Source organism: Haliotis rufescens, unplaced genomic scaffold (assembly GCF_023055435.1).
Source record: "Haliotis rufescens isolate VD_foot unplaced genomic scaffold, xgHalRufe1.0.p SCAF_2, whole genome shotgun sequence".
In the NCBI taxonomy this organism is placed as follows: Eukaryota; Metazoa; Mollusca; class Gastropoda; order Lepetellida; family Haliotidae; genus Haliotis; species Haliotis rufescens.
The window spans coordinates 33,622,328-33,649,186 of NW_025963890.1; the positions used below are offsets into that span (position 1 = coordinate 33,622,328).

At 39.9% G+C, this 26,859-nt stretch overlaps 1 protein-coding gene across 2 annotated transcripts in view; it reads right to left on the reverse strand.

Annotated features, from left to right (window-relative positions):
• Positions 1-26,859, reverse strand: part of LOC124127200 (peroxidasin-like) — a 73,692-nt gene that overhangs the window by 22,351 nt on the left and 24,482 nt on the right. The window contains exons 2-10 of one of the 2 annotated variants that reach the window (XM_046490650.2): positions 19,829-19,959; positions 15,495-15,566; positions 8,501-8,572; positions 8,123-8,194; positions 7,382-7,453; positions 5,343-5,506; positions 4,849-4,884; positions 1,842-1,959; positions 1,210-1,373 (exon numbers count right to left, since the gene is read on the reverse strand). In XM_046490650.2, the coding sequence (XP_046346606.2) occupies positions 1,210-1,373; positions 1,842-1,959; positions 4,849-4,884; positions 5,343-5,506; positions 7,382-7,453; positions 8,123-8,194; positions 8,501-8,572; positions 15,495-15,566; positions 19,829-19,860 (802 nt within the window). In that variant the 5' untranslated portion in view covers positions 19,861-19,959. The remainder of the gene's footprint in view (positions 1-1,209; positions 1,374-1,841; positions 1,960-4,848; positions 4,885-5,342; positions 5,507-7,381; positions 7,454-8,122; positions 8,195-8,500; positions 8,573-15,494; positions 15,567-19,828; positions 19,960-26,859) is intronic. The other variant, XM_046490649.2, reaches the window with a different exon arrangement.

Consider the following 26,859-nt stretch of genomic DNA (forward strand, 5'->3'; position numbering starts at 1 on the left):
AAAAATAAAAATTTATAAAATTCCTAAAAAGCAAAAGGCACCAGTGCAGTATGTGCCTAGTAGACATGCAAAGTTTTGTAAGAAAGGTTTAACAGTTTTTGTGTTATGCTCCGGAAACGAACACCACCCTTATAGAACCTAAGTCCAACTTGTTGCCATGGAAACGTAAAAAATAAAAATTTATAAAACTCCTAAATAGCAAAAGGCACCAGTTCAACATGAGTCTGATAGACATGCAAAGTTTCGTAGAGAAATATTTAACAGTTTCTGAGTTATGCTCCGGAAACGATTTCGGGACGCACACACGCACACACACACACACACGCACACGCACACACACGCACACGCACACACGCACACGCACACGCACACACACACACACACACACAGACGGAACCCATTTCTATATCCCCCGCCAACTTCGTTGGGGCGGGGGATAATTACATGTAGCAATAGGTTAAAATATTCTAGTGTTGTTTATGTTGATACTTGCATTTTCATCATGTTTGACTGGGGTGTGGGGTGAGAAATGAGGGGGGGGGGGATGTGGGGGTAAATATATGTTGATAGGATTAAACACACTCTGGTATGGGTTCAAATTCACTAGGGAGAATCATCCTGACACTAGAGAATTTCATTCCTGGGATAAAAAATAGGGTAGGATAATATTCACTCTTACACATGCTCAAAGTGCTAACATTATTACCCCGGTCAATGGATCAGTGTGCACTCTATTTTCACTCTACATTTACTCAGGATTACGTTTGGTGCTGTGATACACATTATGTTGAATGTTTTAATATCACTGCTCTTATTTATCATGACAAACATATTTCTTTTTCAAACAGAGAATACAAGCGCAGTACTAATTTGTGTTTGTTGGACTGGAATGAAAACAAAGATGATTGACATTTTACAGAAACTTTTTAAGACAGCACCGAAGACGAAATGGCAGGAAGGCTTTGAAACCAAAGATGTATGCATTTATTTAAAAGTGGTGAAATCATTTGATAGATATATACTACCACAAATGGTAAGGGTCACATTGCTTTCAACTTATATCCTGGTTACACCAGAACCAATGAGATTTGTGTGTATATTGTGATGACACTTTGACCTGTCACTCTTATAGCTCTGCCCCCTGAGACTGCTTCTGCCCACTTTAGTAGCCATCAATAATATAGCCATTCCTTACAAGCCATATCTTACCCGGCTCTCCAAAGTACCTCAGTTCCACTTTGTTGGTCTTCACCTCTCCAGCAGCATTCCTGGCCACACACTCATAGGCCCCCTTATCGGTGTCCTTCGTCTCTTGAATCATCAACGTACCATCAGAGAGGATTGTCAAACGATTATCAGGCTCCACCATTTCACTACAAGAACACAGCAATTCTGTACGGTGATACAGCTAAATATCTACTGCTACCCTCCTAGAAGCTGCAATTCCATTTCGTGGATTAAGAATGACGAAAAGAGTTGAAGTCAGCAAATCTGATAAGCAAAAAGTCTTATTGCTATATATGCTACAAGCATAGAGTGATGCTGTGCTCAACCTGTTGTCATACAAATAGAGACTCATAAAACAGCCAAATAATGAGTATCATGAAGATCCCAGTCAAAACACAAACTTAATGGACGACATAACTGCTACAGAATAATCACTTAGAAGGCCTTATTTCACAGTTTACAAATGAGTAATTTACCTCCATAACCTAATCCTAAATGTAAAATGAAAGTCTATGAAAGGAAATAAGCTTCTGAGGGACCATGTTTGAAATTCACACATCAGAATGTATGTCCAAATAAAACATGAAATCATTCTTTACTGAACTACAACTCACCTGTTGTGTAGCCATATTATTTCTGGGTTAGGTGTGCCCTCCGCTCTGCAGGTAAAGTATGCTGTGTTGCCAAATGTCACATCAACGTCTCTTGGCTCCATTGTAAATCTTGGCATTTCTAACAGAAAACATGGGTTGGGGTTAGATATGGGAGTGTCATTGCTGGGTGTCATTGCTGGGAGTCATCTCCTACCCCATAACACAACATGCACGTAGACTACACCCAGTAATGGGTTCATGTGTGTTGTTGTCAATATCAAGAAGACATCCTGAGCTTCAGTAACCTTGATCACAGGTTTGTCGGATGATGTTGTCCTCACATCCATGCAAGGCATCATGTCATGCAATACAGGTATGTTGTCAATAACACTGGTAACCTTCAACAACTGTCTTTACCGTGTCGTAAGTAACAAACCATCGAAAGGACAACACCTCCATTACAACTTAAGGCAGTGGTTTGTGCTGATAATATAACCCTTATTTAATATATTTGAACAAGTGTTGCTACTGTTACTGCTGTAAATCATTCCCATACAGATAGGTGTTAACCAGAAACCCTTTCAGATTTGTACTTGCCTGTGGAACAATGACCTAACCATTCACCCATATGGCTGCCTAATCTACTGGACCTATCTTTACATTGGACTTGTCTACAAACTGAATATGGCTGACTTACTACAGTACTTTTCAAGTTAATATACAGAAATCATTCCTGAGTCAGTATTCATCATTATCATGTGCAACCTCATAGAATGTTTGGACCAATCTGGTTGGATTTGGACCTTCGACGTACATCTACCAACAGAATTCTGTTAGAGCATCCATAAATATTTTTATCAAGTTATCCAGAAATCACTGTCAGCAATTCAAGAACTTCTGATCCATAATATTGCCTGCTCTGGCAATGTGGATATGTCTACAAATCCAGGAACATTAGTTGGAAGTTATACCCAGATCAATCTCACGCCAACCTAAGTTTGACCTTTGCCCCCTAATATTGACTAATATGGTGAAACAATATTGACTTCAACCAGTTGTTACAAACATGTTGACTTGCAAAACAAATATGACCTACCTCTGTCAATCCTCTGATAGCAAAATGAAAAGGAACTCATTTAGTGAAGACAACATCAAAGTTGCAGCTACCTTATTTCACACCATATATCTCACCTTAACTATATAACAACCCAGCATAAATAAACACTGTGACTTGATGTTACATACATTGCCTTTTCTTCAGTTAATCCTATTGACTTCTTCGTTATAGTGTTATCTGTGTACATTAATCCTACCTTGTGCAAACCTATCAGCATGTATGTTTATATTAACTCAATTCGCTCACTCAGCTATTGCCTGATGAAGGGGCAAGAAGTAACCCTGAAACATTAAATTTTGTTTTTGTTATCCATAAAAAGTTCCATGTCCTCATGTTCTTCCAACTTATTTATGCCAATCCAAGACCTGTCAATATTAGTATATGGTCATCTTAATAAGACAAGACTAGCCTATATCAAAGTCTAGTTGTCACCCTTGCCCTTTCATGAATACTTTTCTGTGCTAAAACAGAGACATAAAAATAGTCCAATCAGAGAACTTGTCACAAAACCACATCCAGTTTCTGAAAACATGGCCACTGCTATAGCCACAGCCACCAGGTGACAAATTTACTCTGAAATTATTGCAACAATTAATATCCCCATCACACCAAACTAGTTCTCAATAGGTTCGTGAAAATGTTGTCGGGCGGTCTCCAACAGTATATGAACGTAGCGGACGTAGCAGCAACTATTGACAGTCTTTTTACGAACTTCATGGATGGGCTCGGACGGGGAGGGTGCTCTGGAACTTTGAGTCTGCTCAAAATTTTATCCCGACCATCTCATTCTGCAATTAGTCGGATTGTCAACGTACTTAAAACTAGAAAGACGTATTAAGAAAGGAATTGCCGTACTTCGAACGGAATTCCAGTACTTCCAACCTACTAGGGACGTGTTACGATGTGGTGCAGTCGGACATAAATTTCAGTACGTGTGCACACCGACCGGGTCGACTTCTCTTTGTAGGCCTGAACTTGAATGAAGACTGGCTACAACGCCCTCGGTATCCATGAGTGTTGGGCAAGGACGGGCCAGGACGCGAATACACACGCACCTGGGATGATATGAGGACGTACTGCGAACGAGTTGGTCGGGTTAAGAATTAATTAGAACTGGCTTGGACGTATTGTGAATGAGGTAGAACGAGGTTGAACTGGTTAAGAACGGACTGAGAACGGCTATGGACGGCATTGAAACGTTGTTGGGATGAGGTGAACTGGCACTTTTACACGATCTGAACTGGATACAAAGGGACTGCAGACTGGCCAAGAACGAGATAAGAATGAGATAGAGGTATTGAGGACTGCTTATGAACGAACTAGCAACGTCTTTTACGCCAAACTACACGTTCTACCGTCATCACAGCCCATTCTAGTATTTTTTTTAGAACGGGGTAGAATGGGATAGAACTACTTTGATGTGATGGTAGCATTAGCAGAGACGAATAGTTTCAAACTTTTTCGAAGTTTTCAATCAACTCGCCCAAGTACCTAGTGTTACCATTTCATGTTACCAAGATGTGTAAAAATGGAAAAATGGAAAAATGGAAAAATGGAAAAATGGAAAAAATGAAATGTAGCAGTAATAAGTATCTTTACTTTGGTAATCTGTCATTTTTTTGTCTGTCAGGGATGCCATTTTTTCTCCTTTCTTTATCTGATAGACCCAGGTCGATTTTTGTGATGCCATTCGAAATAAGAACAGCAATCTGATTGGATATCACATTTTCATCACAAGGTGCACAACAGGTGCTCTACACAGGGTGGCGCCTCAATCAACTCAAGAAAAGTTGGCTTGAAAGGGCAAAGGTAAAAACTACACTTTCATATAGGCTTGTGGACACTCTAATCTTGAGAAGATGGTATATAGTATTATGATATAGTGAGTTTCAATCAAACTTGAGTACATACCTGATCTATGGTCTGAATCATTAGCCACTTGATATTCTGCAAAACAGGGAAAGGGTCATTAAGCTCTCAAACTTTGCACTAACTCAAATTATCATATGCCTGCCTATACCATATCTCTCTCAAATTATCATATGCCTGCCTACACCATATCTCTCCGAGCATAACTGAGGAAACAACATTTGTCCATGTTCTAGTGAAATACCAAAATAAATGTCAAAGTGTAATGACTCAGCCAAATTAGAACTTACTTATGTTATAGACATATAGGAAGAACATCAGAGTGAAAATGCTGTTCTTAGTTGTTGAGGAACTACACTAGGAAAAGACTTTAAAAAGTTATTAAGTGTATAATGCATTATAGCTTTCAAATATTTAAGTCTCCAGTTCCCCGATGGAGGGGCAGTGCTAACCATGCACATACTTGTGTCAGCCCACCAGAGTAATACAAAGGGAACACATCTTGTACATGTATACTGCTGGTTAGGCGTGCTCACCACAGTGGAAGTCATCCTGAGATATGCTCATGAGTGATCTCCCTTGCAGCTTGCTGGGAAATTGGCAGGTGGCAGCAGCCTGTGTGTAGCCATGTTTCTCCTTCAGCATGTCAGACAGCCACATCAACTGACAGTCACACACCAGTGCATTTGAGTCCAATCGTCTGAATAGAAAATCACAAACAAATGCACCTGTATTTCTTCCTTCCCATCTTGTTCTAAATCATGTCATAGTATATGAACCAATGGTGCCAACTGTCAGTGAGAACATTTTCTGAAAACACCCACCCAAGTTTTTCAAATGACATTTGCTGATGCATTGTGCCATGTGAACATTGCATGGTGTCAAGATAGGCTTCCAGCTCCCAGTTTCCTTCTTGGCCAGATGAATAATGCATATAGTTTAAGAATACTCTGCTTTCTCCAAGATCATGGCTAGGCCTATACTACTATTAACTAAAAAGGTGTTTGCATTACATGCAGAAGCAGCCCAACCCCCACCATTTCCTGATTGACCCCCAACTTCCCAACCCAGGTACAAACTTCCCAAGACAGAAAGTCCCATGCCTCTAGCCACATTGACAACAATGCCATATGGGCTTCAAAAACATCACTTCCGTTTTGGATAAACACATGGTCCCATGCCTCTAGCTACTTTACAAACAAACTTATGAGCACCTCTGGTTAAATAGCATCTCTTCCAGTTCGGGAATATACATGCCAAATGCAGTACCATCTTTGAAACAGAAAAGACTATGCTTGTAGCTACCTTAATAACAAAGTCATAAGCACCTCCTGCCTTAACCATGAACTGCTTAGAGATCATGTACAGAAAATTTTGTCAAATTTCAATCATCAATGCTCAAGATAGTGTATCTGCGCAAGAATGACCTTGACCTTCAACATTATCCACTTACATGTGAGAACATTACTTGTTGCAAACTATGGTTGTATTACGAATATGAAGTCTCGATCATACTAACAAAATTTGCTGAATGAAACTATTTATAAGTCATTTCATGAGTGAATGGCTTCCAAAGTGATAAATGCTGAAGAACATATTTGGTGCACTTTATAATCATTTATCTCTGAAAAGTGACATTATGATGAGGATACAGATAGTTACACCCAAGTTCAACATCTGACAGAAGACCTCTCCATCACCAGGCAGTCATGTGGAAACAAGGACAAACAAATATATACCAACGTGCAAACAAATCCAGAATTTTCAAATATATTTATATAAAATTTCAGAGTTAATGTTAACCTCCACAAAGATAAGATGATCCCATCATAAGAGATACCCCCTGCACTGTCAGATGCAGTGAAAATTTCAGTACCAATTTCACAGGTTTCCCTCCTCTGAACATCTTTTTACAGATGTTCTGTAGAACTTGAACACTGACTCATCTGTATAGATCACATGATCCAAACTCTTAGTGACTTCAACAGTACACCAGGCCAGGTGTTTCTCCACATGTGCATCAGGAATTTCTGTAAAACTGATTTCAAGCGGCTAATGTCAAGTAGATTTTTACATCCTGTCCATTCCGATGACCTCTTTTTTTCAGTTTCCAAACCAAGAGAACCACTTTGGATGAGCGAGGGCAAGCTCAGCAGCATGTCGTCTGTTGTTAGTGTCATAAACTGACCCACGTCCTGATCCAAACAGATGCGATGCAGCACTGCCTGAGCTGAACCTCATTAGATTAGTGTATACAGTAGAGAGAGTCATGCTATACAACTCATTTTTGTACCTATTTGTGTAGAGATAATACAGATGGTTTCTTTCATCAAACTCTGACATGTTCATGGATCTGAGAAGCTGTCGTCTGCTTGTGCATCATCACGTGACTAGCCCTAACAAGGGAGGTGATTCTGCAGATGACCATTTGAAGCCATACAAATTTTCATTAGCCTAAACAGTATTATACCAGAATATCATTCTCTTAAAAGAATACCATTTCCGAATTTTTTGCACAATGCTATATAAGCATCAAGAAGAACATTTCATCAACAAATCCCGGTAATATACTTACAACCGACGTAGATGTCTAGAGTGGGAGAATACACCTTTTGGTAGACTCTTTAGTTTATTGCTGTGTAAGAATCTGCAACAAAAGTACAGTACTGTTGATAACCTAACTTTTTTTTAAACATTTCCAGATATCTCCATCTGGCACAGCTTAAACAATGCTCACACATGCGACATGAACTAAACCCTAAATTTCAAGAACATATGTATCTATCACCATTACCATTGACATAATTTAGTTTGTGGAAGTCTGTACATTCAAGAAAGACTTCTAAACTGTATGTAATATCTGTAATATAGACGGACAATATTAGACAATACACTAGATCACATCATAAAAAACGTATTGTGTGTTACTTGTAACGGTAGGCAATATTTGAGATGACTATCCCCACAACATACACAATGTCATCACCTGTGTAACAATATAGCCAAACAAATCAAGTATAGCAGGGTTAGAACTAAACTAAAAAGCTTCACAAGCCGGGGTAAAGATAGAGTTTCCTTGTAAGACAAAAACAATGAGGAGATTGGGAAATGTTTTACTAACCTGCAAGAATTTGTAGTAACCCTGGCTAGCGTGCTAAATGTTAAGTTCTAACCCTGTACAGAATGAATATAACAAAGTGGAACAAATCTGCAATGTAGATATGTGCTTGAACACATTTACAGCTACAAGATTACAAGATTATCATTACATTTAACAATGAAAGAAAGGTAATGTAAATATACCAAGCATACTTACAGCTGTTCCAGTTTAGGGAGATCTCTAAATACTCTAGTATGAATGGTCTCTATCTTGTTTTTATATAGATATCTGAAAGGTGAAAATTAAGTAGGGTACACAAAAGATTCAACGTATTTGCACTTCAATAATTAAATTTCCACTACAGTTGGCCAGTGGACCTCCATGGACTTAAGATGTTAGCTTCCATGGCTTTTCTGCACATAGGAAATAGGACTCTCAACACTCTGGGGGGAGGCCTTGCCCATACAGACGGGAATAACACCATCTTGCAATACCCAATAACAATAACTGGTCACAAGTTTATACATTGGCATCAATATCTGGTTATTTCTTGGATGAGCAATATACATTATCTGGACCCTAGAGGCTACTCACAAATATCTCAGCTCACCCAGTCCCTGGAAGGCCCCATCATCCAGGCTTTCCAGCTCATTGTTGTTCAACAACCTGAAAAAGCATCATGACACAGACAGGGTTACACTCAATAGCCCTTGAAACAGTCTTTGTTGTGGACTAATCCGACCAGAATTAAGATTCACAAATATACATAACCATGTTCTACTTGTTTTAATATATTATGGAACTCAATAAATGTTGGCCATAAACATGATAAAAATGACCTATTCCTGCAAGGTGCAATAAGAAAGTAGCTAGAGACCTACATACAGGAAAGTAGGCACAACTAGGGGCCACATACAGCAAAGTAGGCACAACTAGGGGCCCACATACAGCAAAGTAGGCACAACTAGGGGCCCACATACAGGAAAGTAGGCACAAGTAGAGGCCACATACAGCAAAGTAGGCACAACTAGGGGCCACATACAGGAAAGTAGGCACAACTAGGGGCCACATACAGGAAAGTAGGCACAACTAGGGGCCCACATACAGCAAAGTAGGCACAACTAGGGGCCACATACAGGAAAGTAGGCACAACTAGGGGCCACATACAGCAAAGTAGGCACAAGTAGGGGCCCACATACAGCAAAGTAGGCACAACTGGGGGCCACATACAGCAAAGTAGGCACAAGTAGGGGCCCACATACAGCAAAGTAGGCACAACTAGGGGCCCACATACAGCAAAGTAGGCACAACTAGGGGCCATATACAGGAAAGTAGGCACAACTAGGGGCCACATACAGGAAAGTAGGCACAAATAGGGGCCACATACAGCAAAGTAGGCACAACTAGGGGCCCACATACAGCAAAGTAGGCACAACTAGGGGCCACATACAGGAAAGTAGGCACAACTAGGGGCCACATACAGCAAAGTAGGCACAAGTAGGGGCCCACATACAGCAAAGTAGGCACAACTAGGGGCCACATACAGCAAAGTAGGCACAAGTAGGGGCCCACATACAGCAAAGTAGGCACAACTAGGGGCCCACATACAGGAAAGTAGGCACAACTAGGGGCCATATACAGGAAAGAAGGCACAACTAGGGGCCATATACAGGAAAGTAGGCACAACTAGGGGCCACATACAGCAAAGTAGGCACAACTAAGGGCCACATTCAGGAAAGTAGGCACAACTAGGGGCCACATACAGGAAAGTAGGCAGAACTAAGGGCCCACATACAGCAAAGTAGGCACAACTAGGGGCCATATACAGGAAAGTAGGCACAACTAGGGCCCACATACAGCAAAGTAAGCACAACTAGAGGCCCACATGCAGCAAAGTAGGCACAACTAGAGGCCACATACAGCAATGTAGGCACAACTAGGGGCCACATACAGCAAAGTAGGCACAACTAGGGGCCATATACAGGAAAGTAGGCAGAACTAAGGGCCCACATACAGGAAAGTAGGCACAACTAGGGGCCATATACAGCAAAGTAGGCACAACTAGGGGCCATATACAGGAAAGTAGGCACAACTAGGGGCCACATACAGCAAAGTAGGCAGAACTAAGGGCCCACATACAGCAAAGTAGGCAAAACTAGGGGCCATATACAGGGAAGTAGGCACAACTAGGGGCCACATACAGGAAAGTAGGCACAACTAGGGGCCACATACAGCAAAGTAGGCACAACTAGGGGCCACATACAGGAAAGTAGGCACAAGTAGGGGCCACATACAGGAAAGTAGGCACAACTAGAGGCCATATACAGGAAAGTAGGCACAACAAGGGGCCACATACAGCAAAGTAGGCACAACTAGGGGCCACATACAGCAAAGTAGGCAGAACTAAGGGGCCACATACAGCAAAGTAGGCACAACTAGGGGCCATATACAGGAAAGTAGGCACAACTAGGGGCCATATACAGGAAAGTAGGCAGAACTAAGGGCCCACATACAGCAAAGTAGGCACAACTAGGGGCCATATACAGCAAAGTAGGCACAACTAGGGGCCATATACAGGAAAGTAGGCACAACTAGGGGCCACATACAGGAAAGTAGGCACAACTAGGGGCCATATACAGGAAAGTAGGCACAAATAGGGGCCACATACAGCAAAGTAGGCACAACTAGGGGCCCATATACAGGAAAGTAGGCACAACTAGGGGCCACATACAGCAAAGTAGGCACAACTTGGGGCCCACATACAGCAAAGTAGGCACAACTAGGGGCCACATACAGCAAAGTAGGCACAACTAGGGGCCCATATACAGGAAAGTAGGCACAACTAGGGGCCACATACAGCAAAGTAGGCACAACTAGGGGCCCATATACAGGAAAGTAGGCACAACTAGGGGCCACATACAGCAAAGTAGGCACAACTAAGGGCCCACATACAGCAAAGTAGGCACAGATAGAGACCAACATAAAACAAAGTAATTCTACAAAATATCAAAGCTCATAAAAGCACGAGAGAAAACTGCCAAGGTTATCATGTAGAACAAAGAAAGAGGGGACTTGGAATGGTGCTGATGGCTACGCAGGTCTCACAATAACACTCAGGTGACGCCGACTGACCATTGCCAGACTACTTCTGGGATACCACTGGGCACAGAAGGGACAGAGTGGCAGACTGTGTGACCTCTTCCTCACGTGACAGGGAAGCTTCATCAGCAGAGACACAGAGTCAAAATGATTATATGCTGCAGGATATTGGGCCTAAAGACCCAACCACAGAATAGCTGTGATCTGTAATAGACATTTGGTCTCAAAGTGTGTGATGCTGGCAGTAACATGGTTGGTGAAGGGTACAGTTCAGAAACAAGAGATGGTTCAACTTGTTTCCTCCTGATGGTCATATGCGTGTATATTGACGGAGGGGTTCTAGGATGCATCCAAAGGTTCACACATTTGCAGGCAGTGGCATCAATGGCATCCAAGCAAATTTGAAAACCCAAGGTTGCAGGGATGTCATTCTGCAACCACTTGTCCTTCCCTTTCTCAGAGACAGACATGTGGTATGGTGTTCCAACGGGACAATGCCAGGCCCCACTGCTCGAATAATCTTTCTCAACGTCATAACATACCCATGTTGCCCTGGGATCATCTTGGGCAACAGATAAGACCACATCCATACCTGCTAAACAACTTACAGCAGCTGGAATGTTCATTATTGGAGAAGTGGGACCCAATACCCAATGGCGACATCAAGATGCTTACTTCCTTGATGAGGCATCGTGTCCAGGCCTGTCTAGATGCCTGAGGAGGTCACACAAGATACTGATGACATTACCAAGGTGCTACGGTAGTATTCAGAAGCTTTGCAATCAGGCTTTCATCAACAGTAATTTTTTTTAAAGTTACAGTTATGTCAACAGTAGATGTGTTGAATGATTTTTGATAATTCATTCCAAGTACCATAAATGAAACACGTTTCCTTGTTTTCTTTCAATAAGCAGTCCCAGTCGATGTAGGCTTTCTTTTGATCAACAGTTAAGTAAGGCCTTCACTGTACCCTTGACCTTTCAAGGATCACCCACCAATCAGGGCAATTTATCCTTTTCTCTTCAATACTTTCAGATAAATTGGATGTATAAGATATGCAGAATGTTTTACCTCAAATTTGACATAGCCAAAGAAACTTTGAAAAGCTAAAGGTGTTAAGAAAAGCTATTATACAACATGTCCAGTCCAGCAGTACAAGTATATACCTTTATGGTACTCAGCTATCTTTCAGTATGCATTCAAAAATTATTTTCAAAAGCCATTAATTTGAAGTGGCTGTTCAAGATTGTTCAACCATATTAAAACAAGAGTCATCAGAAGATGACAATCCCGCTGGCCACCACATATTCAAAAGCACAAATCATCTGACTGTCACATTAAGTCCAACTTGATGAGAGTATTTCTCTCTAATCTGTCTGTCCATTAACAAGAGTAGTTATTGTGCTATCAAAACAATACCATGGAATTGGGATTTGGAACTTTGTATTTCTATGTCAGGTACACACCAATATGAACAGTCAAAATCAAAGTTGTTGGCATGGAATCTTTTTTTTTCTGAACACCCCTAAGTAGCAAAAGGCAAACTGGTCACTGTGTGTGCAAAGTTTCATGAAAGAACACCTATCAGTTTTAGAGATATGGTCTGGACAAACACACCACTATGCACAGAGTCCAAGTCAAACTTGTTGCCATAGAAACAGGAATCATATTTTCCTTAAATTCCTAAATAACAAAAAAACACCACTTCAGCCCTTGGTTAATACATGTACAAGGTTAGGATGAAAAGTCTTTCACAGTTTTCAAGTTGTGCTCCGGACCTTTTGAGACTAAGTCCAAATTGTTTCCATGAAAATCAAGAAAAAGAAAAATGCCAAAAATCCACAAATAACAAAAGGCACCACATCAGGATCTGTTTGATATATCTGCCAAGGTTGTTGAAAAATATAGAACGGTGTTCGAGTTACGCTCCAGAAACCAAAAACAAGTCACGCAAAATTATCCGTGAAACTATCAATCATGTCCTTGTCCAACTTCTTTCCATAAAGATTTTTAAAATAAAACTTTTATTAAAAGTCACACACTTGTTTTAGTTGTTGCCAGAGACCATATAATAGAGGGACGGCCCTCTAGCCTATGCGCGAAACCATCAGTGCTACGGCTTGTACTGCGCAGCCTGTCCGGAAGCGAGCAGAAACGCGTTAACTGCAGTCATCGCTGTCGCCTTTTTTTCCCATGCAAAAGATATATTTTACAAAACAAAATTACACTCATGTATTTCTTAACATTGTTAACATTACAACTGAGATTTGTTGGTGCCCTAAAGCATGTCGTTGTCACTGTATTTGATGACTGTGATCACGCTTTGTCCTTGTCCGAGAGAACAAAATGGCGCACATGTAAAATTGGCAAAAGTGCAGATTTTGATTTTCAATAACGGCCTCTAATTCGCAATGAAAGTCCTTGGTTACCAAGGTGTATAAAAAGGGTATATGTTAAAAATTGGCTTAGTGCCATTTACAAATTTAGGGCGGATGCGATATTTCAGATTTTGACTCGAGAAATGGGACTAAATCTGACTTTTCCCGAAATAATTACACCACAACTCTTAATTTCCGCATGCTTTCAGACGAATGTGTTCCTATCATCGGTCCTGAATTAAATAGTTTTACATTCATCACGATTTCCCCTTTGGCTTGGTACCAAAGTTATTTAGGTACGATCGGTATTTTTTTTTGTATGATTTTTGGCGCAAGGCCATATTTTACGTCACATATTTTAAATTAAATTACCATATAGCAGACGAAATAACATGCATTTTGTCTGTGATTATCATCCGCATATATCTTTTGAAACATTATACAAAGTGACTTATATTGTATGATATTAGAATTGTTTTTGTAAGACGCGTATTTTTTTTACCTTTGCTTTCGCCATTTTTTCGTAAGTTTAACTTTGTTTCAGTTAGGTTTCTATCACATATCGCGCATATACTACATACTACAATACTACATATTTGTTATCTTCTGAAGATTTTGTCTGTATTAATCATGACTACATTTAATCAATTATTTATTTTATGCCGTGTAAATATTGATTATGAGCAAAATGATCTTGGCCTAAACCCAATCATAATAATGTAAATATGATGAAGGTACTACTTACTTTGTGTATTTACACAACAATGAAAACATCATACAAAAATAAAAATCTGTTACATGAAATATTTGTATTATAAAATTATCATTTGCTTTGTAAATGCCAAGAAAAAAGAAGGATTATATCGGCAGTCGTCGGGAGAGAAGTTCCAGACAACAAGGTCGAAGGTGTCAAACTTATCTCGCTCCGACAAACCCTATTATCACTGCTAGCCCCAAACTGGCATTAACCAATAACATTTGATTCTTTCGAAGCCCATTGTCAGACACATCGAAAATTCATTTAACAACGCTCGTAGTTTAATGTGTATTTTTAATTCATTGGAACTATTACCATTATAAAATAGTAGCGAATTTACATGAAATAAAAACATTAATATGGCGTCATTTTTTTTCTGGCTAATAGTAAAGCATTTACACCAGTCGGTGATCATGCATTTTTGCAAGTAAATCTAGTCTGGACTTAATATAAGATATGAAGTTAATCTGGAGATATATTTTGTGAACATCGGGAATAGGGTGATATGTTACAAGTGTCTTCCCTGCTTCTGAATGAGTTTTATTTACACTTCCTGAGTTCCTGTGCAATTTACCGGATCGTAGTTTTCTGTGGCGTTCGTAGTAGATTTGGTATATTTGTTTATTTATAATAGTTAACAATTGCAGCATAAAATGAGATATGTAAATTGAAATAAATGTCCCGGAAGACACACATGTTCAGCAAATAATTTGCAGCCAACTGACATGTGCTAATGAGAGATATCATACAAAAATCTTTGTAATCCGCTAAGAGACGTCCTTTTATTGGATTGTCGCTGGTCGTAGTCGGAGAAATCTCGGCTAAGGGAATTAACTCTTACCCCGGATATTATGTAATATTGTTTACGTGGTTACCAGAATGGTCAGTCGTGAATGTCTGCGCATCTATTGCGCATCTGCAGCGGTACAGGGAGGTTAACAGCAGGGTGTCGGGGTGTATCAGTTACATGCCAGACCGTAGCGCTGATGGTTAGTGATAAACTGTTGGTGAGGGCCGTCCCTCTATTATATGGTCTCTGTTGTTGCCAAGTGACCTCTGGCCTAGTTAATATTAACTGAATTGAACCTGACCTTTCTGGAAGGATTATCAAAAGAACAATCTGAACATATCCCATCACTACTTGTTGCTGTACTTGTCCAGAATCCAGTTCCAACGTAATTCTAGACCTCATTCATATCTACCGATTTGGCTGGTCACTCAAATCCACCTTTCTTCTACAAAGACTTTGTCTGGTCACATTTGATCATGTTGCCATCCAGGACCAAGGGACAGATGACAGATAGCATTACAGTGTATAAATGAACTAATAAACAATTAAGGAAGATATACTCACAATGTTTTTAAACTTGATAAATTGCCGAAAGATCCCCTCGGTATACTCTTTATTTTGTTGAACCTTAAATCTCTGAAAAACAAAACAGCACATATTTAATGACATGTCATCAAATTTAAAAAAACAAAACACCTTCAAACACTGGTAGAGTATGGTGGCCGAGAGGGACATCGCTTTCTCGCTTTCTCTCTCTATCGCTTTCTCGCTTTATTGCTTTATCGCGGTTAAGCAATATCCGCTCTTGACCTCTCTATAGGGGCTGCATGTGATATCTGCTGCAATTGGTAGGGAATGTTGAACTTCTCTCACTATTTACTTAAAACATAATTTAACTGTACAGACATAGGTGATTTTAAAATAATCCAAAGATTTTTGCGTATAATATAATTGATTGATTTATGGCCCTATTCAGTTGTATGAATGTGGCAGATCATGGCAATACGCTCTAAGTAAATCAGGTTAAAATCTAAATATATACTTTTCAAAAGAAGTTAAGAAGACTATGGTTAATTAGTCATGGCTGATTGTTTTGCAAAAATACAATCTTATAATTGTGGGTGTTCTATAACATGTTTTCGGTAGTATATGATGTTACAGTGTGTCATACTGTTGTCCGTAAATATTCTTTTTGACATTTGATGTATGTTTAACTTGAATTGTGTTTCTTGTCCTGGAAATCTACAAATATATGAACTTGCATATAGTAATTTGATAAACACGGCTGTGAGTGAGAATGGTTTCACGTCGCTTTTAACACTAATCCAGTAATATCATGGGGAACACCAGAAATGGGCTTCACACATTGTACCCATGTGGGAAATCGAACTGGGTCTTCGGCTTGATGAGCGAAAGCTTTAACCACAAGGCTACCCTACTGCCCCCATCACTGTGACATTACCACAGTTGATATGTGTACTTATGTAAACTACACATATGGAAAAACATAATAATTAGTGTGGCCACATAGTTAAAGTTGATAACAATATGAAATGCGTTACTATGATTATCTATAACATATATTAAATCAGCTATCATTGTAATATTTTATGTATATCTTAAGTATAGTTTTGTCAAAATTATGTATGTATGTGTGTGTGTTTGTGTGTGTGTCCGACTCATTGTCTGTGTAAAAATGTAGTAGATAACTAAGTAACTCACATCAGAACGCACAGTTGTTAACCATGCAGTTTAAATGGATAGAGAATTGTTACATAAATATATATATTCCTACCTGAGTCTATACTATAATCGGATATCTAGTTTCTCCTGGCGGGAAAGTTAAACTTTATTTTACAAGCACTTTAGCATTAAATTTAATTCCCAAAGACAGTTTGATCAAAAGTAATCATAAGAAACGAGTTGTTTTTTAAACATATTTACAACGCATTTCATTTCTATTGTCCAAGGAATGGGGTTACGGCTTAATGATGCTCCCGAAAGTCGTACATGCGACTTTAGGTAGAGACATATATCTAATCCATCTGTATTTTGTAAGGGGAACAAAACTGTGTACATGTACAACTTTTGTTTGCATAATGTACATGCAACTCAATAAACATAATTGTGATCCCGAAATCGGACAAGGACATATTCGGCTTCAATTACATTTCTAATGACTGAAAAAAATAATTATTTGGACGTTGCAAACAGTACAAACAGTAGATTGATGGAGGAATATGGGGGCGGGGGTATTATGAACAAAATGAAAATATGAACACTGACTATCTGTATTCTGTTAATCTTGCATATTTACTACACTACAAGAAAATATACAAGCTAAACGAGAAAAAATTATGTGTGCATTTATAACATATTTATCTACAACAAGATGTTTAAAAAATCTAATCATAAGAGGCAAAATAGCGGTGAGAATTCTATTTCCAAATTACGGTTACTGAGAACAATATGCCATCCAAAAACTAGAAATTACATATGGACATCCGGTAGTATTACCATTGTTTGGGGGAGGACTGCCCCTATGATTACATCTACTCCGCAAACAGAATAGACATTGATATAAGCGTGTTTTTTAGGAAAAAAATAGTTTTTTTAGGAAGTACGTACTACTCAGCGCTAATGAGCGGTGCTATTTGCTACTTGTTTTGATAACTTGGCCTGGGGGTGGGGGATCCAATAAAACTCCTAAATAGGGCCATAAATCAATCAAATTCTTTTTTATGCAGAAATACGTGGATTGTTATAAAAGCACCCATGTCTGTACTGTTAAATTATGTTTAAGTAGATAGTGAGAAAATTTCAACATTCTTACCATATGTATAATTTGTAATGTGACTGGAAAAATCTCAGCTCTCTTTTATGATTAAAACCCCTCCCTCGAATGAGGTCAAATTTAACAATTCTGATTTCATTAATGTTGTTTTACGTATATACTTTTTATCGTAAAGAAACCCATATAGTGGCCAAGAGGGAATATTGCTATACCGCAAGAAAGCGATAGAGCGAGAAAGCGACAGAGCGAGAAAGAGCGATGTCCCCTCTCGGCCACCATAGTAGAGGGATAATTTGGTCATCTTTCTCTCCCTACAGATGCTTCAGAAGGTGTAGCCATCCTACTTTCCATATAGATGCTTCAGAAACTGTAGCCATCTTGCTTTCCCTACAGATGCTTCAGAAACTGTAGCCATCTTGCTTTCCCTACAGATGCTTCAGAAACTGTAGCCATCTTGCTTTCCCTACAGATGCTTCAGAAACTGTAGCCATCCTACTTTCCATACCGATGCTTCAGAAGCTGTAGCCATCCTACTTTCCATACAGATGCTTCAGAAGCAGTAGCCATCCATCCTATTTTCCATACCGATGCTTCAGAAACTGTAGCCATCCTACTTTCCCTACAGATGCTTCAGAAGCTGTAGCCATCCTACTTTCCATACAGATGCTTCAGAAACTGTAGCCATCTTGCTTTCCCTACAGATGCTTCAGAAACTGTACAGTGTAGCCATCCTACTTTCCATACAGATGCTTTAGAAGCTGTAGCCATCTTGCTTTCCCTACAGATGCTTCAGAAGCTGTACAGTGTAGCCATCCTACTTTCCCAACACATGCTTCAGAAGCTGTAGCCATCCTACTTTCCATACAGATGCTTCAGAAACTGTAGCCATCCCACTTTCCATACAGATGCTTCAGAAACTGTAGCCATTCTACTTTCCCTACAGATGCTTCAGAAGCTGTAGCCATCCTACTTTCCCTACAGATGCTTCAGAAACTGTAGCCATCCTACTTTCCATACAGATGCTTCAGAAACTGTAGCCATCTTGCTTTCCATACAGATGCTTCAGAAACTGTAGCCATCCTACTCTCCCTACAGATGCTTCAGAAACTGTAGCCATCCTACTTTCCACACATATGCTTCAGAAGCTGTAGCCATCCTACTTTCCATACAGATGCTTCAGAAGCTGTAGCCATCCTAATTTCCCTACAGATGCTTCAGAAACTGTAGCCATCCTACTTTCCATACAGATGCTTCAGAAGCTGTAGCCATCCTACTTTCCATACAGATGCTTCAGAAGCTGTAGCCATCCTACTTTCCCTACAGATGCTTCAGAAACTGTAGCCATCCTACTTTCCATACAGATGCTTAAGAAACTGTAGCCATCCTACTTTCCATACAGGTGCTTCAGAAAGTAAATACATGTATCTGTAATTTGCAACTATTTTAAGAGTATGACTAACACAATGTAAATTTTTTATTTCAAACTATGATGATTGGCATGTACACTGCAGATGAGTAAGTGACTGGCTGATAGATGCATGGTAGAATTGCATGATAGTTTTCTAAGAATTCATGTGAAATAAAGGCTGTTACATAAAGTGAGTTATTTCATTGATGCCATGTTACCCCTGACTGACAGAATGCCTAATTGTTTTCTGATGTAGAAGATGCAGTGGCAGTATAGATTGTTCCCATTACCTTCCATCATATCAGTTCCTGTTTTAGTTGAAAACTGAACAAATGTTGCTATTATAAACTAACAATCACTTCAAAACACATGCTTGTTTAGCATTTTAATGCAGGTGCAACAAGTATCAGTTGTCTCTGTCTCTACATGTGTACATTGAGCCACAGGTTGGACCATCACTTACATCATTTCAAAAGGATAATTATCGCCTTTTGGGACAACAGAATTGACCATTGACAGTAAATCTTGATGTGAGCTTCATCCCTGTATGTAAAGGAAAGGATTGTACTTATTTGCAGGTTTACCCCACTGAGGAATGCATAACATAGCTTTTTGTGTTCTTTGAACAACCCTACACACTACTTGGGGGAAACGATACATTGTGAGCGCAAATGTGCACGCGCTACTACGCCATACCTCACGTGACCCGGCATCGGGAGTGACGTCATGACTATGTACCTGTGGTCAGTTACGAATAAATCATCGTTCAGTTCAGACGTCTTGTTGCTTGATGTTCCTCCCAGTCTAGGTGCGGGTCGTACAAGTACCTGAACATGATGTACAGTCTTACAAATACATTAAATACACCACAATACGTATCGTATTGTGCCCTATGTGTAGTGATATTAATCGTTTCATGACCTTCCTGTATCATTTTACCCCTACACGCTACAAGTGTACATACTACTTTACCAAACATTTCTGAGTAAATGTTAGAAAAAAAATTACATATCAACTTCAATCAAAGAAAACAGTTACTGTAGTTGACAGTCTTATCAAAGAGGAAATATATATACCTTGTACACACCTCACAACATTAAATGTCTACACCCACGCAGATTCCTAAGCCTTTTCATTCATAGTTGTCCCTCCAACTACACGGATAGAGTGAGCAAGCCACATGTGGTACCAATATGCTCCAACCATCCATAGCTTCCAACTACCTTGTACAAACAGGCTGAGAGCTCTTGCTCTCAGAGTACTAGCATGCCACAAATGACAACTAAAATTACTCATGGAAATAAACATCATTTATCTGTTACAAGTTCTTATCTTGTGGCAGTTTATCGTAACAGTAATAGCAGCACAAGTGAAACTGTAACCAACAGTAAAACTAATTTGATCTGAGAAAACCCACAAGGAAACTAGAAATAGCTTGTACATGCCAAATCCATGCTGATGCTGTGCATGCTATTGTGCATTGGGCTGTACAGGCATGCATGCTAGTTATGCTTATCTGTGTAAGCAAGTACAACAGCACTACAGTGATTGTGTGATCTAGTTGGCAATACATGGAGGCTTACATATACCTTGTGTGATCTAGTTGGCAATACATGGAGGCTGACATATACCTTGTGTGATCTAGCTGACAATACATGGAGGCTTACATATACCTTGTGTGATCTAGTTGGCAATACAGAGAGGCTTACACATACCTTGTGTGATCTAGCTGACAATACATGGAGGCTTCCATATACCTTGTGTGATCTAGCTGACAATACAGGGAGGCTTACATATACCTTGTGTGATCTAGTTGGCAATACATGGAGGCTTACATATACCTTGTGTGATCTAGTTGGCAATACAGAGAGGCTTCCATATACCTTGTATGATCTAGCTGACAATACAGAGAGGCTTACATATACCTTGTGTGATCTAGTTAGCAATACATGGAGGCTTACATATACCTTGTGTGATCTAGTTGGCAATACAGAGAGGCTTACATATACCTTGTGTGATCTAGCTGACAATACAGAGAGGCTTACATATACCTTGTGTGATCTAGTTGGCAATACAGTGAGGCTTACATATACCTTGTGTGATCTAGTTGACAATACATGGAGGCTTCCATATACCTTGTGTGATCTAGCTGACAATACAGGGAGGCTTACATATACCTTGTGTGATCTAGTTGACAATACAGAGAGGCTTACATATACCTTGTGTGATCTAGCTGACAATACAGAGAGGCTTACATATACCTTGTGTGATCTAGTTGACAATACAGAGAGGCTTACATATACCTTGTGTGATCTAGTTGACAATACAGAGAGGCTTACATATACCTTGTGTGATCTAGTTGACAATACAGAGAGGCTTACATATACCTTGTGTGATCTAGTTGACAATACAGAGAGGCTTACATATACCTTGTGTGATCTAGTTGACAATACAGAGAGGCTTACATATACCTTGTGTGATCTAGCTGACAATACAGGGAGGCTTCCATATACCTTGTGTGATCTAGTTGGCAATACAGGGAGGCTTCCATATACCTTGTGTGATCTAGTTGACAATACAGAGAGGCTTACATATACCTTGTGTGATCTAGTTGGCAATACAGAGAGGCTTACATATACCTTGTGTGATCTAGTTGGCAATACAGAGAGGCTTACATATACCTTGTGTGATCTAGCTGACAATACAGGGAGGCTTCCATATACCTTGTGTGATCTAGCTGACAATACAGGGAGGCTTCCATATACCTTGTGTGATCTAGTTGGCAATACAGAGAGGCTTACATATACCTTGTGTGATCTAGTTGACAATACATGGATGCTTCCATATACCTTGTGTGATCTAGCTGACAATACAGAGAGGCTTACATATACCTTGTGTGATCTAGTTGACAATACATGGAGGCTTACATATACCTTGTGTGATCTAGCTGACAATACAGGGAGGCTTCCATATACCTTGTGTGATCTAGTTGGCAATACAGAGAGGCTTACACATACCTTGTGTGATCTAGTTGGCAATACATGGAGGCTTCCATATACCTTGTGTGATCTAGTTGACAATACAGGGAGGCTTCCATATACCTTGTGTGATCTAGCTGACAATACAGGGAGGCTTACACATACATTGTGTGATCTAGCTGACAATACATGGAGGCTTACATATACCTTGTGTGATCTAGTTGACAATACAGGGAGGCTTACACATACATTGTGTGATCTAGTTGACAATACAGGGAGGCTTCCATATACCTTGTGTGATCTAGCTGACAATACAGGGAGGCTTACACATACATTGTGTGATCTAGCTGACAATACATGGAGGCTTACATATACCTTGTGTGATCTAGTTGGCAATACAGGGAGGCTTACATATACCTTGTGTGATCTAGTTGGCAATACAGAGAGGCTTACATATACCTTGTGTGATCTAGTTGACAATACATGGAGGCTTCCATATACCTTGTGTGATCTAGCTGACAATACAGAGAGGCTTACATATACCTTGTGTGATCTAGCTGACAATACAGTGAGGCTTACATATACCTTGTGTGATCTAGTTGACAATACAGAGAGGCTTACATATACCTTGTGTGATCTAGTTGGCAATACAGAGAGGCTTACATATACCTTGTGTGATCTAGTTGACAATACATGGAGGCTTCCATATACCTTGTGTGATCTAGCTGACAATACAGAGAGGCTTACATATACCTTGTGTGATCTAGTTGGCAATACAGTGAGGCTTACATATACCTTGTGTGATCTAGTTGACAATACATGGAGGCTTCCATATACCTTGTGTGATCTAGCTGACAATACAGGGAGGCTTACATATACCTTGTGTGATCTAGTTGGCAATACAGAGAGGCTTACATATACCTTGTGTGATCTAGCTGACAATACAGGGAGGCTTACATATACCTTGTGTGATCTAGTTGACAATACAGTGAGGCTTACATATACCTTGTGTGATCTAGTTGACAATACAGTGAGGCTTACATATACCTTGTGTGATCTAGTTGACAATACAGTGAGGCTTACATATACCTTGTGTGATCTAGTTGACAATACAGTGAGGCTTACATATACCTTGTGTGATCTAGTTGACAATACAGTGAGGCTTACATATACCTTGTGTGATCTAGTTGGCAATACAGAGAGGCTTACATATACCTTGTGTGATCTAGTTGACAATACATGGAGGCTTCCATATACCTTGTGTGATCTAGCTGACAATACAGAGAGGCTTACATATACCTTGTGTGATCTAGTTGGCAATACAGTGAGGCTTACATATACCTTGTGTGATCTAGTTGACAATACATGGAGGCTTCCATATACCTTGTGTGATCTAGCTGACAATACAGGGAGGCTTACATATACCTTGTGTGATCTAGTTGGCAATACAGAGAGGCTTACATATACCTTGTGTGATCTAGCTGACAATACAGGGAGGCTTCCATATACCTTGTGTGATCTAGCTGACAATACAGGGAGGCTTCCATATACCTTGTGTGATCTAGTTGGCAATACAGAGAGGCTTACATATACCTTGTGTGATCTAGTTGACAATACATGGAGGCTTCCATATACCTTGTGTGATCTAGCTGACAATACAGAGAGGCTTACATATACCTTGTGTGATCTAGTTGACAATACATGGAGGCTTACATATACCTTGTGTGATCTAGCTGACAATACAGGGAGGCTTCCATATACCTTGTGTGATCTAGTTGGCAATACAGAGAGGCTTACACATACCTTGTGTGATCTAGTTGGCAATACATGGAGGCTTCCATATACCTTGTGTGATCTAGTTGACAATACAGGGAGGCTTCCATATACCTTGTGTGATCTAGCTGACAATACAGGGAGGCTTACACATACATTGTGTGATCTAGCTGACAATACATGGAGGCTTACATATACCTTGTGTGATCTAGTTGACAATACAGGGAGGCTTACACATACATTGTGTGATCTAGTTGACAATACAGGGAGGCTTCCATATACCTTGTGTGATCTAGCTGACAATACAGGGAGGCTTACACATACATTGTGTGATCTAGCTGACAATACATGGAGGCTTCCATATACCTTGTGTGATCTAGCTGACAATACAGGGAGGCTTACATATACCTTGTGTGATCTAGCTGACAATACATGGAGGCTTACATATACCTTGTGTGATCTAGTTGGCAATACAGAGAGGCTTACATATACCTTGTGTGATCTAGTTGGCAATACAGAGAGGCTTACATATACCTTGTGTGATCTAGTTGACAATACATGGAGGCTTCCATATACCTTGTGTGATCTAGCTGACAATACAGAGAGGCTTACATATACCTTGTGTGATCTAGTTGACAATACATGGAGGCTTACATATACCTTGTGTGATCTAGCTGACAATACAGGGAGGCTTCCATATACCTTGTGTGATCTAGTTGGCAATACAGAGAGGCTTACACATACCTTGTGTGATCTAGCTGACAATACATGGAGGCTTCCATATACCTTGTGTGATCTAGCTGACAATACATGGAGGCTTACATATACCTTGTGTGATCTAGCTGACAATACATGGAGGCTTCCATATACCTTGTGTGATCTAGCTGACAATACAGAGAGGCTTACACATACCTTGTGTGATCTAGCTGACAATACATGGAGGCTTCCATATACCTTGTGTGATCTAGCTGACAATACATGGAGGCTTCCATATACCTTGTGTGATCTAGCTGACAATACATGGAGGCTTACACATACCTTGTGTGATCTAGCTGACAATACAGAGAGGCTTACATATACCTTGTGTGATCTAGCTGACAATACAGAGAGGCTTACATATACCTTGTGTGATCTAGTTGGCAATACAGAGAGGCTTCCATATACCTTGTGTGATCTAGCTGACAATACATGGAGGCTTACATATACCTTGTGTGATCTAGCTGACAATACATGGAGGCTTACACATACCTTGTATGATCTAGCTGACAATACAGGGAGGCTTACATATACCTTGTATGATCTAGCTGACAATACAGGGAGGCTTACATATACCTTGTATGATCTAGCTGACAATACATGGAGGCTTACATATACCTTGTGTGATCTAGCTGACAATACAGGGAGGCTTACATATACCTTGTATGATCTAGCTGACAATACATGGAGGCTTACATATACCTTGTGTGATCTAGCTGACAATACATGGAGGCTTACATATACCTTGTGTGATCTAGCTGACAATACAGGGAGGCTTACATATACCTTGTGTGATCTAGCTGACAATACAGGGAGGCTTACATATACCTTGTGTGATCTAGCTGACAATACAGAGAGGCTTACATATACCTTGTGTGATCTAGCTGACAATACAGGGAGGCTTACATATACCTTGTATGATCTAGCTGACAATACATGGAGGCTTACATATACCTTGTGTGATCTAGCTGACAATACATGGAGGCTTACATATACCTTGTGTGATCTAGCTGACAATACAGGGAGGCTTACATATACCTTGTATGATCTAGCTGACAATACAGGGAGGCTTACATATACCTTGTATGATCTAGCTGACAATACATGGAGGCTTACATATACCTTGTGTGATCTAGCTGACAATACATGGAGGCTTACATATACCTTGTGTGATCTAGTTGGCAATACAGGGAGGCTTACATATACCTTGTATGATCTAGCTGACAATACAGGGAGGCTTACATATACCTTGTGTGATCTAGTTGGCAATACAGAGAGGCTTCCATATACCTTGTGTGATCTAGCTGACAATACAGAGAGGCTTACACATACCTTGTGTGATCTAGCTGACAATACAGGGAGGCTTACATATACCTTGTGTGATCTAGTTGGCAATACAGAGAGGCTTCCATATACCTTGTGTGATCTAGTTGACAATACAGGGAGGCTTACACATACCTTGTATGATCTAGTTGGCAATACAGTGAGGCTTACATATACCTTGTGTGATCTAGTTGACAATACATGGAGGCTTCCATATACCTTGTGTGATCTAGTTGACAATACATGGAGGCTTCCATATACCTTGTGTGATCTAGTTGACAATACATGGAGGCTTCCATATACCTTGTGTGATCTAGCTGACAATACATGGAGGCTTCCATATACCTTGTGTGATCTAGCTGACAATACATGGAGGCTTCCATATACCTTGTGTGATCTAGCTGACAATACAGGGAGGCTTCCATATACCTTGTATGATCTAGTGCACAAATGGAATTGCCTATCTTGAACCCATTATGAGAAAATCTACAACGCACAAGTCATATGAGATTGTACCTAAAGGTTAGCCCTCAACTTGCCCCAGCATTGTCTCATGACCTGCACTATGAAACTCCAACCTCAAGGTCACTAGAATAGGTGGAGATCTCCATTATTGATTATGTTGATGTTGTAAACTCCTACATAACATTTGACTACAAATTCACATGTAAGATCCATGAAAGCTAGGACATCATTGCTCAAAGTCAGATCTGTGGCATATTTCCTGTCAATGATAGATCCTTTACATACTATTATTGTATACAAACCCATTCAATGGCATCGTGCAACAAAATAGAAAAGAAGGCCAAGATAATTAGGGGGAAACAGGACAGAGGTGCCAGAACAAACACACTCATATGACATCAATATTTCTAAAACTCTGCCTCAGTTAAATCC